Here is a 16527-nt window from a genome sequence, read left to right as displayed (position 1 = left end):
GGCAGCCGTTGTGACTATACTGAGACGTTAGAACTATATCTCAAGGTGTGTGGCGCATTTGCGTTGTAGATGTCTATGGGCTCCAGTAACCACTTAACATCAGGTGGGCTGTGAGCTCGTCCACACATCTAAGCAATAAAAAAAAAAAAAAATGGTTTTCCTTACTTCTACCCTCCATAGGCGTTTCGTAGTGAGCCATTAAAAAAACAATATATAAAAAACAAACCCAATGTTATAATATTCCTGACAATAGATGGCACCACAATCTTCTTGACCGTAGCTCTGAATGTTGCCAGCCTGCGGAGAACAACCACGTGAACACTTAAAATGTGTTTTTATTTTTTAAAATTTTAAATGGCGTTTCCAAATTACATGCGATATTTTTTGTCTGTTTGTCGACAGATTTAATTATTTATTTTAAAGTTATTTACGATTGATGAATTAATATATTATTCATTTGGAATTACATAGTTCGATTCTAATTTGTCAATGACACAACAAAAGTAATAATGTAGTACATAATAATTTAAAATGTCTTTTTATATTTGGAGTGTTTGTGATTATTGTGTGATTTTGTGATTTTTGCCCAATACAAAAAAAATATATATCTGTGTATACATTTATATAATATGTCGGAGGGGGTCATTAGTTTGGTAGCTAAATGATCCCGAGAGATGGCAGCACGATCGCGGTATCGTCGGAGTCTAGCCGATGGAGGCGCGTAGACGCCATCACACTTACCAACCGGCCTTCTTGAAGAGCGGGGCCTCCCTCCTAAGTACTGTCATTCGTTTTCATTTCCTAACGTCAAGAGAAGATTTCTAGATTATTCTAAGACAAAAAACGTGATAGGTGTAACTCAATATTTCTCTTAGCTCGATCACGCTATTCGCCCCTACGATATCTGACGATGGTGTTAATAACTATGATTTCTCCGACATATGTATATATTTTTAATGATTGGATTACTGGTCGACGGCTTTTACAGTTTCACCAGGACAGGTGAGCGAGCAAAGGCTCAGCCAGGAGGGCTGGGATCAGCTAACAGCTGCCCGAGCGCCTCCAAAAAAGACCTAACAAGTCGTGTCTTTGTCATAACGAACCTGCTGTCAGTGGGACCGGCCATTCTCATCACTTGAGACCTCATGAAGCGGTAACTATGGGAATTGCATATGTGTCTGCAGCTGCAAAAACCAAGAAAATCAACAAAAACACTCGTTAGATGGAAAATTTTCCACCTCACAGACAACGACTCTCCAAACGGCTACGGCTGTTCCACCCGTCGTGGCCTAAAAGATAAGACGTCCGGTGCATTATTGTTGAAGCGATGCACCGGTGTTCAAATCCCGCAGGCGGGTACCAATTTTTCTAATGAAATACGTACTCAACAAATGTTCACGATTGACTTCCACGGTGAAGGAATAACATCGTGTAATAAAAGTGAAACCCGCAAAATTATAATTTGCGTAATTACTGGTGGTAGGACCTGTTGTGAGTCCGCGCGGGTAGGTACCACCGCCCTGTCTATTTCTGCCGTGAAGCAGTAATGCGTTTCGGTTTGAAGGGTGGGGCAGCCGTTGTAACTATACTGAGATCTTACAACTTATATCTCAAGGTGGGTGGCGCATTTACGTTGTAGATGTCTATGGGCTCCAGTAACCACTTAACTCCAGGTGGGCTGTGAGCTCGTCCACACATCTAAGCAATAAAAAAATAAAAAAAACCCTTCAAATTGCATTACTGATTTGCAGCAGAAATAGGCAGGGCAGTGGTACCTACCCCCGCGGACTCACACGACATCCTACCACTAGTAATTACGCAAATTATAATTTTGCGGGTTTGATTTATATTATCCGACGTTGTTCCTCCGCCGCGGAAGTCAATCGTGAACATTTGTTAAGTACGTATTTCATTGGAAAAACTGGTACCCACCTGCGGGATTCGAACCCCATCACAGTCGCGTGGCTCGATACGAATGCACCGAGCGTCTTATCCTTTAGGCCGTGGTAACAAAATCAACAACTACACCCTATAAAGTTTCATTAGAATGCAATAAAATTACCCGGCTTCCTTTGACATCACTCTTGTGTTTAACCTGCCAAAGAAAGAAGACATTTAATTCATGGTCTTCTCCTCCTCACGTCGATAACCCTCAATGCTGAGGGTCGTGGCTTCTCTGAGTAGCGTTCTCTGGGACTATCTTGCGAGAATAGACGAGAAATCTATTCTTGACTGCGGGTGGCATTTTTTTATTGCATAGATGAATGAACGAGCTCAGCCCGCCTGGTGTTAAGTGGTTACTGGTGCCCATAGACAAGTATAGTTACATCGGCTGCCCCGCCTTTCAAACCGAAACGGGTTACTGCTTCACGGTAGAAATAGGCAGGGCGGTGGTACCTCGGACTCACAAGAGGTCCTACCACCAATAAGAAGAAATTTCTCGATGTTCAAACTTTCACTTTCAAAGGTATATTACCACACACAACAACCCACAGAATCTCTCGCCAGATCCGGGGTAGATTTAGGGAAGCACTGGTCTTGCTAGGACTAGTGTTATCAAATTCTCTTAGGTTGAGCTCGTGAGCTCACCTACAGACGAGAGGCTTGTGGAGAGTACTCAACGGTAGGCAGCGGCTCGGCTCTGCCCCTGGCATTGCTGACGTCCATGGGCGACGGTAATCGCTCACAATTAGGTGGGCCGTATCCTCATCCATCTACAAAGGCAATAAAAATATAGTTGAAATAGCTTTTAGGTTACCAACGATTAGGTAGGGATAAAAAGAAAATACCATCCCAATTTACGAGGCTTCTGATTTCGACCAATAATGGAATATAATTTTTCAACGCCACTACCTGGAAGATATCAATTGACATGTTAATACTCGATCCAATTTTATGAGGAGGGGAAGATAATTTGAAACTTAGATTCGCAAGACTACGTAAAAAATCGTAAAACCTAATGAATAGAGATTCTTTTTATGGAATTTTATGACCTGGTAACTAAGATCTTTAAGGTTATGTCTTATTTTATTAAATCTGAAGAAACACTAAATAGACAAAACAAAACAAATCACACAACTTCACTCCTCGCGTCCCGCCAAAAAGTCCGAATAGAGATTCAAATCATTGTCAACTCGATTTTATCTTCTTACCTACAGCTAGTAACCTCAAAGGGTTATAGCTTCATCAAACTGGTAAATGAGCTCACGGGCTCAACCTGAGATAACTTGCTAACACTAGCCCTAGCAAGAGCAGTGCTTCGCAGAAACTACCACCGGATCGAAAACGCGACCCACTGAGAAGATTTTAACACCAGATGGGCCCTTTTTTTCTAGAGCAAAGGGCAGAAGGTGAGCCCTGGGCTCGTTCACACGTAGCAATAAAATAAACGTTATAAAAGAAATGGCAAAATCGATTCGACTAACGGTAGTGTTCGCTGATGTCTTCATAAAATAATATTTTCATTTTCTCAATGAAATTCCTGTAAAATAAATTTACATAATCATCATAATATGTCGTTGAAAACGATTTATTTAATATTAAATTGACTGATTAATATTTAACTGAACCGATTTTGACCGAAAAGCGACACAAAAGTGGTTCCAATTCCGAGTCAGTATTTGGGTTATCTTTCCCCCACGAGGCTCCGTCCACACTGGCCCACATTTTGATGGAAATGTGGCAAATCCAAGCCATCATCTCGTCTACAGCAAAGGAAGTTGTTTCTCGCGAAACAACGAAACAGAGCCGAGAAAAATACTCACGATTCGCTAGACTCCATGTCCAACGCCACATTTACCAATGAGCTGCGATCTAAAATGTTCTGTTTGACTGAAAGAAATCACAATAAAAGTTATTTAAGCATCTTCAATGACGTAGCCAAGTTTGAGACAGAGTTCTTATCTTTCCACACGGTGCAAATTAAGGATGGAAACACTAACTGCTGGCTTGAGCGACTTTTCAGCTTCGCCAGAGTAGGTACGCGAGCATGATCCCAGCCATATTGGGTCGAAAAACAACTGGAGGGCAGCTGCTTTGCGACTCCATCTACTATCGGATTGGGATCACGACCCGCTGAGAAGATCCAGCGATTAACTCAACGGGCTGATGCTATGGGCTTCACGTCAAGCTCTTCCGGGGACTCGATGAGTAGGACTATCAGGGTGCTTTTGCCTGCTCCTAGCGCTAGAGCTGCAGGCGGCTAATAACAGTGTTAGTGGATCGGGGGTGGGTCCGTTTACATTTGTATTTAGGGCGTCAACGGTCATTGGGTCTTACATGAGCCGGGAGAACTCCACTAGTAAGGGACAGACTTCGCCGAACCCGTCGCTTTCGACGAAGGGCTTGACGAGTAAATTAGCCCACAGACACAGGCTACTGACTTTCTCACCGGACCTTCTCAGTGGATCGTGTTTCCGATCCGGTGGTAGATTCTGCGAAGCACTGCTCTTGCTCGTGGGTTCGTGTTAGCAACATCTCGGCTTGAGCCCCGTGAGCTCACCTACTAGTTCAGTGAATCTAGAATAACCCCTCGAGGTTACTAGAATAGATAGGATAAAAAAAAGTCAGCTTTAAGTTTGCCCTCAAAAAGTAGATCACTTCTGCGCTGACGTCGACTTACATCGGAGTTCGTTCTTTCTAGATTTTACTTTTCGAAAGCCAGTGGAAAACTCCAAAAGATTATCTCTAAAAGGTTGATCTAAGATTGTGTGTGTGTGTGTGTGCTTTTGTGACTAAGATAATTTGCACTAAACATAAAAAATTGCGTAGGTTTTATTCAAATTAAACCGGTACCCAAAGTTATATTTGTAAGAATCTTTTCATGTTGTAACGTCGAAAAGCTCGTCATCCGATCTAAGCAAAACTTACACGAAACACATTAAAAAACAAAACAAAAAAACTTCAAGATTTAACTTACAGCTTTTAAAAGGTATCTTCACGATGCTTGAGATGCGTCTTTGGGTCCAGTACCTAAGAAAAAAAAGAGTCAAGATTTTTCTATACAAAAAATGTTTCGAACATCAAAGGTCCCCCTGGTGTTAATTGGTTAGAGCCCATAGACATCAACAACGTAAATGTCGTCACCCACCATCAGACATGTTATTCCTTCACCGTGGAAGTCAATCGTGAGCATTTGTAAGTACGTATTTCATAACAAAAAAATGGTACCCGTCTGCGAGATTCGAACACAGATTGCATCGCCCGATACGAATGCACCGGACGTCTTATCCTTTAGGCCACGACGACTTTGATTAGATTAATTCTCAACAAAGACTTCGTACAAAAAACATTCGACATACTTATTAGTCATTGAAACTGTTCTTACATGTTTTTTTTTATTGCTTAGATGGGAGAACAAGCTCACCGCCCACCTGGTGTTAAGTGGTCACTGGAGCCCATAGACATCTACAACGTAAATGCGCCACCCACCTTGAGATATAAGTTCTAAGGTCTCAGTATAGTTACAACGGCTACCCCACCCTTCAAACCGAAACACATTACTGCTTCACGGTAAAAATAAGCAGGGTGGCCACAAGAGGTCCTACCACCAGTAATGAAATCCCTTAACAAACGCTCTACTAACTATTATTTATTAAGCACATCTCATTGTAACTATTTTTCAAGTGAGTAAACAGATCTTAAATCATTGATTTTCAAATTTCATGAAAAACAAATTTAATGTAAAATTTGAACGTCAAAAATGTGCCGTGCAGAAAGAAAAAACTTTGAGAGCCGCTGTCTTAGAACCGGCAAGCAAGCAAATTTCCTATTGGCCCACAATACGACTTAACATACGACTTAACCACTTAACATCAGGTGGGCAGTGAGCTCGTCCATCCATCTAAGAAAAAAAAAATACGAAAACCTCAACAAACCTGCTATTGGAATCCTCTAAATAAATTCTTCTAAATCTGCAATCGTCGCAAAGATCATCGGAATCAACTAGAATTATTTAAGAAAAGAAGATTTATTTCTTTATTTTTTTATTGCTTAGACGGATGGATCAGCTCACAGCCCACCTGGTGTTAAATAGTTACTGGAGCCCATAGACATTTACAACGTAAATGCCGCCACCCGTCTTGAGATATAAGTTGTAAGGTCTCAGTATAGTTACAACGGCTGCCCCGCCCTTCAAACCGAAACGCATTACTGCTCCACGGCAGAAATAGGCAGGGCGGTGGTACTTACCCGTGCGGGCTCACAAGAGGTCCTAACACAAGTAAAAGGTTTCTACAAAATAATATGAAAAAAACTCAACACTAAAGGGGTTAATATTGCGTATTTTATCGACTTCTACTTCGACGATGCACTGATTTTATTTCATTAAAGTTTTTTTTGTTAATTGTATTTCAGTTTATTATTATTTATCAAGTATAAGTACATTACGCGTCCAAAAAAGAGTAAAACAAATGAAAAAAAAAAAAAAACATGACAACAATAAAATTAAAAACATTTTGTACCAGAATCTAGTTTGGATGACGAAGACCTCTGGCAGTAATTGACACTACTCTCTAATCTGTAAATAAATAAAAAATTAGCGACTGGAGAAGCTACCGAAAATAATAAAGTGCTCAAGATGAGACCTATACTCAGAATTGGGTGGAGATAGAAGAGAGAGAGAGAGAGAATACACTTTATTGCACACCAAAACACAATTTACATTCAAAAAACAATCAAAAAAAGCAGATACATTTGTACAATAGGCGGTCTTATCGCTAAAAGCGATCTCTTCCAGACAACCGTTTAATTTATAGAAATTCTGGAAAATATAAAAAAAATATAGCAGGTATGTTGCGGTGTACTATAGATAATGCATTATAGAAAATATAAACCGTTTACATATAATATGAAATATATACCAATATTTATATACCAATTATATACCAATATACATACTAATATACTTACATACACATAATACATCAACAGTATGGAAATAATAAATGAGAAGATGTGAGAGAAGAAAAATATTTTAAAAAAAACACGCCTTTAAAAAACACGTCCAGTAAACTCGTTTAGGGAACGAGCTCGCGGCCCACCTGGCGTTAAGTGATCGGGACCGTTTTTTATTTTAGTTTTATTGCTTAGATGTGTGGACGAGCTCACAGCCCATCTGGTGTTAAGTGGTTATTGAAGCCCATAGACATCAACAACGTGAATGCCGTCACCTACCTTGAGATATAAGTTCTAAGGTCTCAGTATAGTTATATCGGCTGCCGCGCCCTTCAAGCCGAAACGCATTACTGCTTCACGACAGAAATAGGCGGGGCGGTGGTACCTACCCGCGCGGACTCACAAGACGTCCTACCACCAGTAAAAGAATAGTTTATAACAATGTTTAACATCAGATAAGATTAGGCGTAGAATGTATATTTCTTTTTTTGGCGGGCGAACCGACACATTGTCCCTCTGAAGGTGAACGGCTACCGTCGCCCGTGGACATCAGCGAGGGGCACAGGCAAGCCGCCGCCTATTTACCTAGCGACGTCCGATTTCTTTGCGGCCGGTAGCTCGGACTTCTTCAACGCCATATTAGCTATTTCCGTGGACGCTCCTAGTTCTAGAAATAATAATAAAATCATTTTATTGCCTTACACACAGATTTAGATTATTACAGGTAAATAAATAAAACTATACAAAGACCTCAGAACTTATATGTCAAAGTGGGTGGCGCATTTACGTTGTAAATGTCTATCGGCTCCTGTAACCACTTAATACCAGGTGGGCTGTGAGCTGGTCCACCCAACAAAGCAATAAAAAATGCATCTATCGAAGTAAAAAGAAGACAACAAAATTAGGCGCCATTCTTTTTAGAACCACAATAATGACGAATCGAAATGCAGGGTGCCATTCCGATCTTCTCAGTGGGTCGCGTTTCCGATCCAGTGGTTGATTCAGCAAAGCACTGCTCTTGCTAGGGCTAGTGTTAACAAATTCTCTCAGGTTGAGCCCGTGAGCTCACCACCCGTGCGGGGGTAGTTGGAATGTCCTTTAGGCTACCAACGAATTTCTCTCTCTCTCTCTCTCTCTTCAATCGATCCCTCATTACTGAGGATCGTGACTCCGTCCCATTCCGTCAACCAGCTGTGTCCATCGATCCCGTTCTGTAGCTTGGTGGAGTGCGTCGCTGACAGGTATTTTCAGTTCCTCCGCTATTTGGTCCGACCATCGTTTGGGACCTCTACCCTAGGCCTTTTCCCCTTGATTTTACCAGTCACAACCGGCGAATAGGTAGGAGCAAAAAGTGCAATCTTTTGACAGTATGATATGTCCGAAAAAGCTGAGTGTTCGATCTTGCCAATTGGTTGAGAGCCGCCTTGTGGTGTGGAGCTCTTCGAGAATCGATTCATTGGTCCTCATGGCAGCCCGAAATCGGACAGTTGGAGGCAGCATCCAACGGGCAGTCTGTGGTAGCCTTAACAACGGAGACAAGACCATCCATCGAGCGGGTGATATTGCTCGGTAGACCAACGGCCCGAGAGTTTTTTTTTATGATTGAAGGATTACTGGTGGCCCGGGACCTTTCCAGTTTCACCAGGACAGGTGGTCGAGCAAGGGCTCAGCCAGGAGGGGTGGGATCAGTTATCAGCTGCCCGAGCGCCTCCAAAGGAGACCTGACAATTCAAGAGCAGCTGCTTCGCGAATGAATCTACTACCAGATCGAAATCGCGACCCGCTGAGAAGATCCGGCGAGAAACTCAGCAGGCTGATGTATATTTTAAGTTTCACGTCGACCTCTTTGTCGAGTTCGACGAGTACGGTTACCGAGGTCCCTAAGCCTGCTCCTAGTGTTAGAGCTGAAGGCGTCTAATGCAAGAGTTCTTGGATCTGATGGATCCGTAAGGACGTGTCTAGGGCAACGACAGTGACTGGCTTATGCGTGAGGTCCGAATGTTGTTGTTCGGAGCTTGTCTTGCGAGCTTATCTTGAAAGCTTTGTAAGCGAGATTTACGCATCTGTCAAATATCTTGTGTTCTGTGATGGCTACCCGCCACTTCACAGCTGACCGATCTTCAGGGACAGACTTACATGCCTGAGTTCATGATCCTCGATGATTAAACGACGAAGAAGAAGAAGAAGTACTGGTGGTAGTATCTCTTGTGAGTCCGCACGGTTGGGTACCACCACGCTGCCTATTTCTGCCGTGAAGCAGTAATGCGTTTTGGTTTGAAGGGTGGGGCAGCCGTTGTAACTATACTTGAGACCTTAGAACTTGTATCTCAAGGGCGCATTTACGTTGTGGATGTCTATGGGCTCCAGTAACCACTTAACACCAGGTGGGCTGTGAGCTCGTCCACCTATCTAAGCAATAAAAAAAAAAAGACGTATTAAAAAGGAATTCTAAAAATCCCCAAAGACACTTACCAGCTATTCTCATATCGCTGCATACGGTTCTGTTCTGCAAATAACAATAGAAAAATATTGGGTTATCTTAATAGTCCGTTGCCACAAAAACTGTTGGAGCAATACTGGCGGCACTGACTGTTGTTCCGAGGATCGTGGGTTCGATTCCCACGTTGGGCAAACGTTCGTGTGATGAACAGGTTTGTTTGATCTTCGTCTGGGCGAGTATACAAGTAAAAATATGTTTGTCTGTCACTGGTGGTAGGACCTCTTGTGAGTCCGTGCGGGTAGGTATCACCCACCACCCTGCCTATTTCTGCCGTGAAGCAGTAATGCTTTTCCGTTTGAAGGGTGGGGCAGCCGTTGTAACTATACTTGAGACCTTAGAACTTATATCTCAAGGTGGGTGGCGCATTTACGTTGTAGATGTGTATGGGCTTCAGTAATAACTTAGCACCAAGTGGGCTGTGAGCTCGTCCATCCATGTAAGCAATAAAAAAATACATGTTTATGAGTCGTCCAAAATATGAAACTAAGTTTCTTAAATTTTTTAATGAACCCACCCGAATTCTAAAGGTAGGGTATGTCAATTTATAAAATTGAATCAAACTTACGCTGTCGTTTGAATCGTTTGAATAAATCTTCTGACAGGACATATCGTTCCTTGAAGGACAATCAGAAATAATTGTATTATTGTCTAAATCACGTGGAAGAATATAGAGGAAGAGGTAGACCTAAGAAGAAATGGATGGATTGCGTGAAAGACGATATGTGTAAGAGAGGAGTGAGCGAAGATATGATATATGATAGAAGAGTATGGAAGGAGAAGACATGTTGCGCCGACCCCAGGTGACTGGGAGAAGGGCAGGAGAATGATAATTATGTCTAAATCACGTGTGCCCTAAATTATACGTTGGAGTTTTGGAATCGAAATCGAATCTACCGGCCATAGAGAAAAATCATCAGAATCTGTTCATCCCTTACTAGTGCTAAGACGTACTTTAAATTTGAAAAACGAAAAAAATAACACATAAAACCGGTTTCCCGTCATTTTTGTATCGGATTTTTCCGTCCCCCAAAAAGAGTAATTTTCTTTTAATACGCTTTTATTAGCTTCAGACGTATGTAACGGAATCTGTGAACATGATTTGACCCCCTTCAAAACGTCGGATTAACTTGAAATTTGATAAACTTATTAAGGATCGATGACAATCCAATTTTAAAAGAAATTGAAAATCAACAAAAAAATGAGAAATAATAATTTAAAAAAACTAACAAAATACGCTTTTATAGAAAATCCAACTAAAAATTGAAAATAAATTTTAATACATTAGAATTAAAAATAGTGTAAGAAAAAATGATTTTATTGTAAAAAAAAGCGTGGGGGCATGGTATCAGTAGTTATAAATATTTTATGAACAGATATGAGTAGAAGGGTTATTTTGATAATACATATCCTGAAAAGCATCCCATGCTTTTTTACAATAAAATTATTTTTTCTTACACTATTTTTAATTCAAATTTATTAAAATTTATTTTATTTTATTATATTTGATTAAATTATTTAATCTATTTTTTAGTTAGATTTTCTATAAAGGCGTATTTTGTTAAATTTTTTAAACTATTATTTTTTTCATTGGCTTTCGTTGCTATGAAATAAAATAAAAAATTATTACCGTTCTTTCGAAGACTGTACATTGTTGAAGTGGTCTAACAGCTCCTGAGTTACCACTGTCGTTATACCCGTGTCTGAATTCAAGAAAATATCATGCTAATTGATTATTTCAAATCATAGTGGTTGCGGCCTGAAGGTTAAGACGTCCGTGTGCTTAGTGCGAGTTTCTTAACTTTCTCGATAGCGTAAAAGTTAAGTCAATTTTGTATGCAGTTGGAACAGCGCCCCTAGCGGCAAACGTAGGCAAACGATCCAACCCCATACAAATCAGAGTTAACTTTTACGCTATCGAAAACGTTAAAAAACTCGCACTAAGCACACCGGTGCATTCGTATCGCGCGACGCGAATGTGCCGGTGTTCGAATCCCGCAGGCGCCTTACATAATTATACTAATCGCGTAATATACTGGTGGTAGGACCTCTTGTGAGTCCGCACGGCTAGGAACCACCGTCCTGCCTATTTCTGCCGTGAAGCAGTAATGCGTTTCGGTTTGAAGGGTGGGGCAGCCGTTGTAACTATACTGAGACCTTAGAACTCATATCTCACGGTGGGTGGCGGCATTTACGTTGTTGATGTCGATGGGCTCCCGGTAACCACTTAGCATTAGGTGGGTCGTGAACTCGTCCACCCAGCTAAGCAATAAAATCAAAATATACATGTGCAGTTACTATAAGATTGGGAGATAAACCTCGAGTTTCAAGGCCGTTTTTCTTTTTATTGTTACTGTCTTTGGGCCCATGGTTAAATACAACACTAGGTGACCTTAAAAAAATAAGCATTGTCTTCTGTTGTTTTAAATTCGCAAAGTAATTCTGCGTTTCAACTTCAAATATTAGACGTGTATTGAGAATCCGAAATCGTATTCAACGCCATCTAGTATCCGATAGATAAACGAACTCTGAAATTATTTTTAAATAAGATAATAGCAATGCAACTTTAATACACGCAGGTTCGTTTTAACTTGAACGGAAACATAATTTTGATTTATTAATTATTAATTTCTTAAAACGAAAGTACTGAACCGCTTTTGATGAAATTTCAAGAAAATTCAAAATTCGGCTGACTGATAACTAAATTCTTGAATGAAACATTCGAAAAAGAACATTTTAAAGACAGCCGAATTTAGATAACTTTTTTTACAGTTCAATAATGTATACTCTAAATCGATTACAAAAATAATAAATGCGGTAAACAATCAAAGCTTATGAAATAAACGGGGAATTTTAAAAATAAATACGTAATTTCTTTCGATGCCTAATTAAATATTTACCGATGCAAACTTTTCTTATGGGTCGATTATTCTGAAAACAAAATAAATAAAAATTACTACTTCCTATCAGCAGTTTTTTTTAAGCTATTGCAAAACTTTTACCGTAGACTTTGAGCGCGGCGACCGAATTAAGAAATTCCGTAACGAAATTAAAATATAACACCCTCCACTCCGCCTACCATGTAGCTCGCGTTCAACACATTCACACGTTGCGCTTGTGTAGTGTTTGTAAATAAGCGCGCGGCGTGACGTCGCACTGCATGCGCATCATGAAAAGTCTGCTCATTTCTCTCTCGCGCGGTCTAGCTTATGAGTGTGAAGGGGACAGTTAATGTTTTGCTTTTGTTAATGTAAAATATAGTGCGGTCTTATTTGTTATTGTTTTAATATTAAATTATTATTGTCCAATTATAATTGCATAAGTTGACAAAAAATGCTATGCAATAGCTTTACCGCGGCAGTCCCCGAGTGCCACATGTGTTTATTTTTGTAGCACGAATAAACAAATTCTCATCTACTTGAAGCTAATTCCCAGTCACGCTGTCCCGTCACCTTAAGACGTGAGGTCGATATCACAATTATTTATTACGCAAGCTCTTGTATATGATAAGCCAGCCTCCGGTCACCGTTTTCGTCGAACCTGTCGCTTGCGACGAAGGGCTCGACGAGTAAGTTAACTCTCAGACACAACCCACTGAGTTTCTCGCCGGATCTTCTCAGTGGGTCGCGATTCCGATCCGGTGGTAGATTCTGCGAAGCACGGCTCTTGCTAGAGTTCATGTTAGCATCGTCGTCAGGTTTGAGCCCCGTGAGCTCACCTACTAGCTACGGTTACGCTGGAAAAGCCTCCCTAGGCTACCAGCTTAGGTAGGAAAAAAAAAAAGATATGCCAGTAGGTACGTGTTGTGACATAAATACACATACGATACTCTTATAAGTAAAAAAATTACCCTAAAACAAGCTAAAACTTTTAATTAAACCTTACCTTTTCTCCTTTTTTGTATGTCACAACAATAGGATCGCGAATGGCTTGCGTCTTGCTGTAAAAATTTGAAAGCATTTAAACGATTCCACAAAAGAACGACACTAGCTCCATCTATTAACGGAAATAATGCATTACTCCTTATTAAAAGTAGCGACATCTATTGACCGCGGAACTGAACTATTCCCGATAGATGAAACTGCTAACTTTCATAAAATGGCGGGGCATTGTAAGTATAGTACATCGCTTTTGATGTTTCAGTTTCACTCTTGGTGCTCTTAGGCCTCTCAACCACCGGTCACCGTCATTGTCAAACTCGTCGATTACGACGAAGAGTTCGACGAGCGAATTAACCCATTTCAAAATTGGTAACTGAAACATTTTTTTTCTTACCTATTCGATGGTAGCCTATGAGGCTATTCCAGCTACGCCCGGATGGGTACGTGAGCTGAAGGGCTCAACCTAAGAGAATTTGCTAACACTAGCCATAGCAAGAGCAGTGCTTCGCTGAATCTACCCCCATATCGCAATCGCGATCCACTGAGAAGATCCGGCAAGAAACCCAGTAGGCTACCTTGGTTATTTTCGGGCTGGGCAATTGGTGGCCCGGCCATTCGACCGTTGGGATCAACGGCTACCATTTCCTCCTCTTTTCATCATCAAACACAGCTCTTGATCTACAGAGTCCTTTGTGACCAAGTAAATAAGATTGAACTACGAAATTACAAATGCATCAATTTAAAATAGTACCTGTCAATTTCGTTATAACCCGGTCCACTATAATTAGATTCCTTCTTATCCGTGCTTCGTTTCGTTCTCCGCGTCCTCCTATATTTGGTTCTAATTTTAGGTTTTCTAATTTGTTTGGCTGATGCGCAATCATTGAAAATTCTCTTCGAACATTTGCCGCAGAATATAGCGCCCTTGAAGATTTCCGCGTTCAGCAGATCAGTTTCGCTGCAGACGACTGTCAGATAAATAATTGCTTGTCTTTAATAATCGGTTTACGGACGACAGTTGTCAAGTTGTTGATAACGTCAGTAGCAGAACTATTCGAACTACTAGCGCTGACGTCACGCGAGAAGAGAGATAAACGTGACATAAGCCAACGCTTGGGCCGATCGTGCCTCTCTTGTTCCACGCTCTCGCTCAGGCTCGGTCGGAACGTGACACTTTTTCGTGCGTGCAGCCAGTCTTGTACTATTTTTAAAAGACTTCATGACCGTACGTATGTTTTGTTGCGAGCGATTTTAAGAGGGTGTGTAGCCGGCAGCCCACAGCTGCGGACACGCGCATAAGCTGATTTGCTAGAAACCCACAGATGATAGGAGTAGGACGTATGTATGACGTAATAATGTATTTGTATGTTGTTTACATCAGCCGTAATATTTGTGTTTCAGTTTCAAAGGCGGCACCGTTAGAAGGTAAAGTCCCATTCTCAAATTCTACGGCATACGTCAGGGAAACTTATCGCTCGATATGTCTCGTGTAACAAACAGTCAATAAAACGACTGCGCAAATTTCACAGAACTCATCTGAACGCGACTACGTACACTAAGGAACATCATTCGAAAGATCGTCAATAAGCTAAACGTAGACAAAATCGGATACCAATTTTTGCTAATGAAATACGTACTTGACAAATGTTCACGATCGACTTCCACGGTGAAGGAATAACATAGTATAATAAAAATCAAATCCGCAAAATTAGAATTTACGTAATTACTGGTGGTAGGACCTGTTGTGAGTCCGCACCGAAAGGTTTTTTTTTTTTTTTTGTGATTGAAAGGTTACTGGTGGCCTGGAGGCCTTTCCAGTTTCACCAGGACACGTGGACACCGAAAGGTACCACCGCCCCGCCTATTTCTGCCGTGAAGCAGTAATGCGTTTCGGTTTGAAGGGCGGAGCAGCCGTTGTAACTATACTGAGACCTTAGAACGCATATCTCAAGGTGGGTGGCGAAAGTTTAAATCAATTCCCAATGATAGGCTGTTTGTAAAAGATGTATGTACTAGGTTAGGCGCTTAGTGTAAAGTATAATGATAAATGATTGTCCGTTCGAAAACGCAATTAAAACATTGGCACTAACAACATTTGTGGCATCTGTTGTGGAAGCTGTATCCTTCCCAAACCACAATATCTTCGTTACGATGTAGAGATTCGTGGCAGTGATCGCATACTTCACAACTGTAAAATTCATGTGGTAGATTTTCGATAATATCTTAGGCACTGTGTTCCCTAATGTACCCTTTGCCCGTAAATATAAAAAAGAAATTAAGAAAGCAACTGGGACGGGACTTTTTGTCTTTCTGCCACAGTATTCGAAGTTATCATAAGGCTGTGTGGCTGTATGATCACTTTAATTGTTATTTTCTTCGATGAGGGCTAATTGCAGAGAGTTAGATAAGTCATCTTAGTGGTGGTAGGACCTCTTGTGAGTCCACGCGGGTAGGTACTACCACCCTGCCTATTTCTCCGTGAAGCAGTAATGCGTTTCGGTTTGAAGGGTGGGGCAGCCGTTGTAACTATACTTAAGACCTTAGAACTTATATCTCAAGGGTGGTGCATTTACGTTGTAGATGTCTATGGGCTCTAGTAACCGCTTAACACCAGGTGGGCTGTGAGCTCGTCCAGACATCTAAGCAATAATAATAAAAAAATCATCAAAGTCTTTACTTTATACTGTATCAGCCGGACAGCGACTTCGTCCGTGTGATCACGGGAATGCGTCAACTTTTCTAAAGATAGTAAAACAGTTTCCAGTAAGGTGTCTTTCGGGATTAAAGTTAGCCTATAGCCAGACTAGTGGCTTAAAAGGTCACTTTAAAAAAATCATAGCCCACCTGGTGTTAAGTGGTTACTGGAGCTCATAAGCATCTACAACGTAAATGCGCCATCCATCTTGAAATTAATAATGTTATTATATCATTCATTTAATTTAGTAATTAAGTATTAGTGTGGGTATCACTTTATATAACGGCAGAGCTACGCTTCAAGCGAGAATTCTGCTAAGCGGCAGAAATGAGCAGGATGCTACGAAGGAGCTAGAAGTACAGCTTATAAATAATTTGTCATTAAATATTTGTTACTACATAATGCTGCGTTGCATACGTACGCCATTTTGAACGATCAGCTTTTTCTTTGTTTGGATATTTTTACATATTTTTTTTGTTTTAATTAATTTTTCACGTTATTTCCCTTTGCTACATGACACTGGTGTTTTGATTTCAATTATGTCAGATAAACTAAACTTC

At 40.8% G+C, this 16527-nt stretch overlaps 1 protein-coding gene across 2 annotated transcripts in view; it reads right to left on the bottom strand.

The window, feature by feature from the left end:
- LOC101736481 (uncharacterized) overlaps positions 1–16527 on the bottom strand; it is a 17948-nt gene extending 1421 nt beyond the window's left edge. The window contains exons 1-18 of one of the 2 annotated variants that reach the window (XM_021348885.3): positions 16389–16527; positions 15363–15460; positions 14024–14240; positions 13277–13331; positions 12292–12322; positions 11022–11094; positions 9960–10008; positions 9367–9400; positions 7480–7561; positions 6462–6517; positions 5877–5943; positions 4919–4971; positions 3765–3831; positions 3426–3481; positions 2790–2853; positions 2063–2095; positions 1104–1184; positions 227–297 (exon numbers count right to left, since the gene is read on the bottom strand). In XM_021348885.3, the coding sequence (XP_021204560.2) occupies positions 227–297; positions 1104–1184; positions 2063–2095; positions 2790–2853; positions 3426–3481; positions 3765–3831; positions 4919–4971; positions 5877–5943; positions 6462–6517; positions 7480–7561; positions 9367–9400; positions 9960–10008; positions 11022–11094; positions 12292–12322; positions 13277–13331; positions 14024–14240; positions 15363–15460; positions 16389–16393 (1192 nt within the window). In that variant the 5' untranslated portion in view covers positions 16394–16527. The remainder of the gene's footprint in view (positions 1–226; positions 298–1103; positions 1185–2062; positions 2096–2789; positions 2854–3425; positions 3482–3764; positions 3832–4918; positions 4972–5876; positions 5944–6461; positions 6518–7479; positions 7562–9366; positions 9401–9959; positions 10009–11021; positions 11095–12291; positions 12323–13276; positions 13332–14023; positions 14241–15362; positions 15461–16388) is intronic. The other variant, XM_004927471.5, reaches the window with a different exon arrangement.

Source organism: Bombyx mori, chromosome 23 (genome assembly GCF_030269925.1).
Source record: "Bombyx mori chromosome 23, ASM3026992v2".
In the NCBI taxonomy this organism is placed as follows: Eukaryota; Metazoa; Arthropoda; class Insecta; order Lepidoptera; family Bombycidae; genus Bombyx; species Bombyx mori.
Note: the sequence above shows the minus strand (reverse complement) of the source record. Positions and strands in the feature narration are given on the sequence as shown.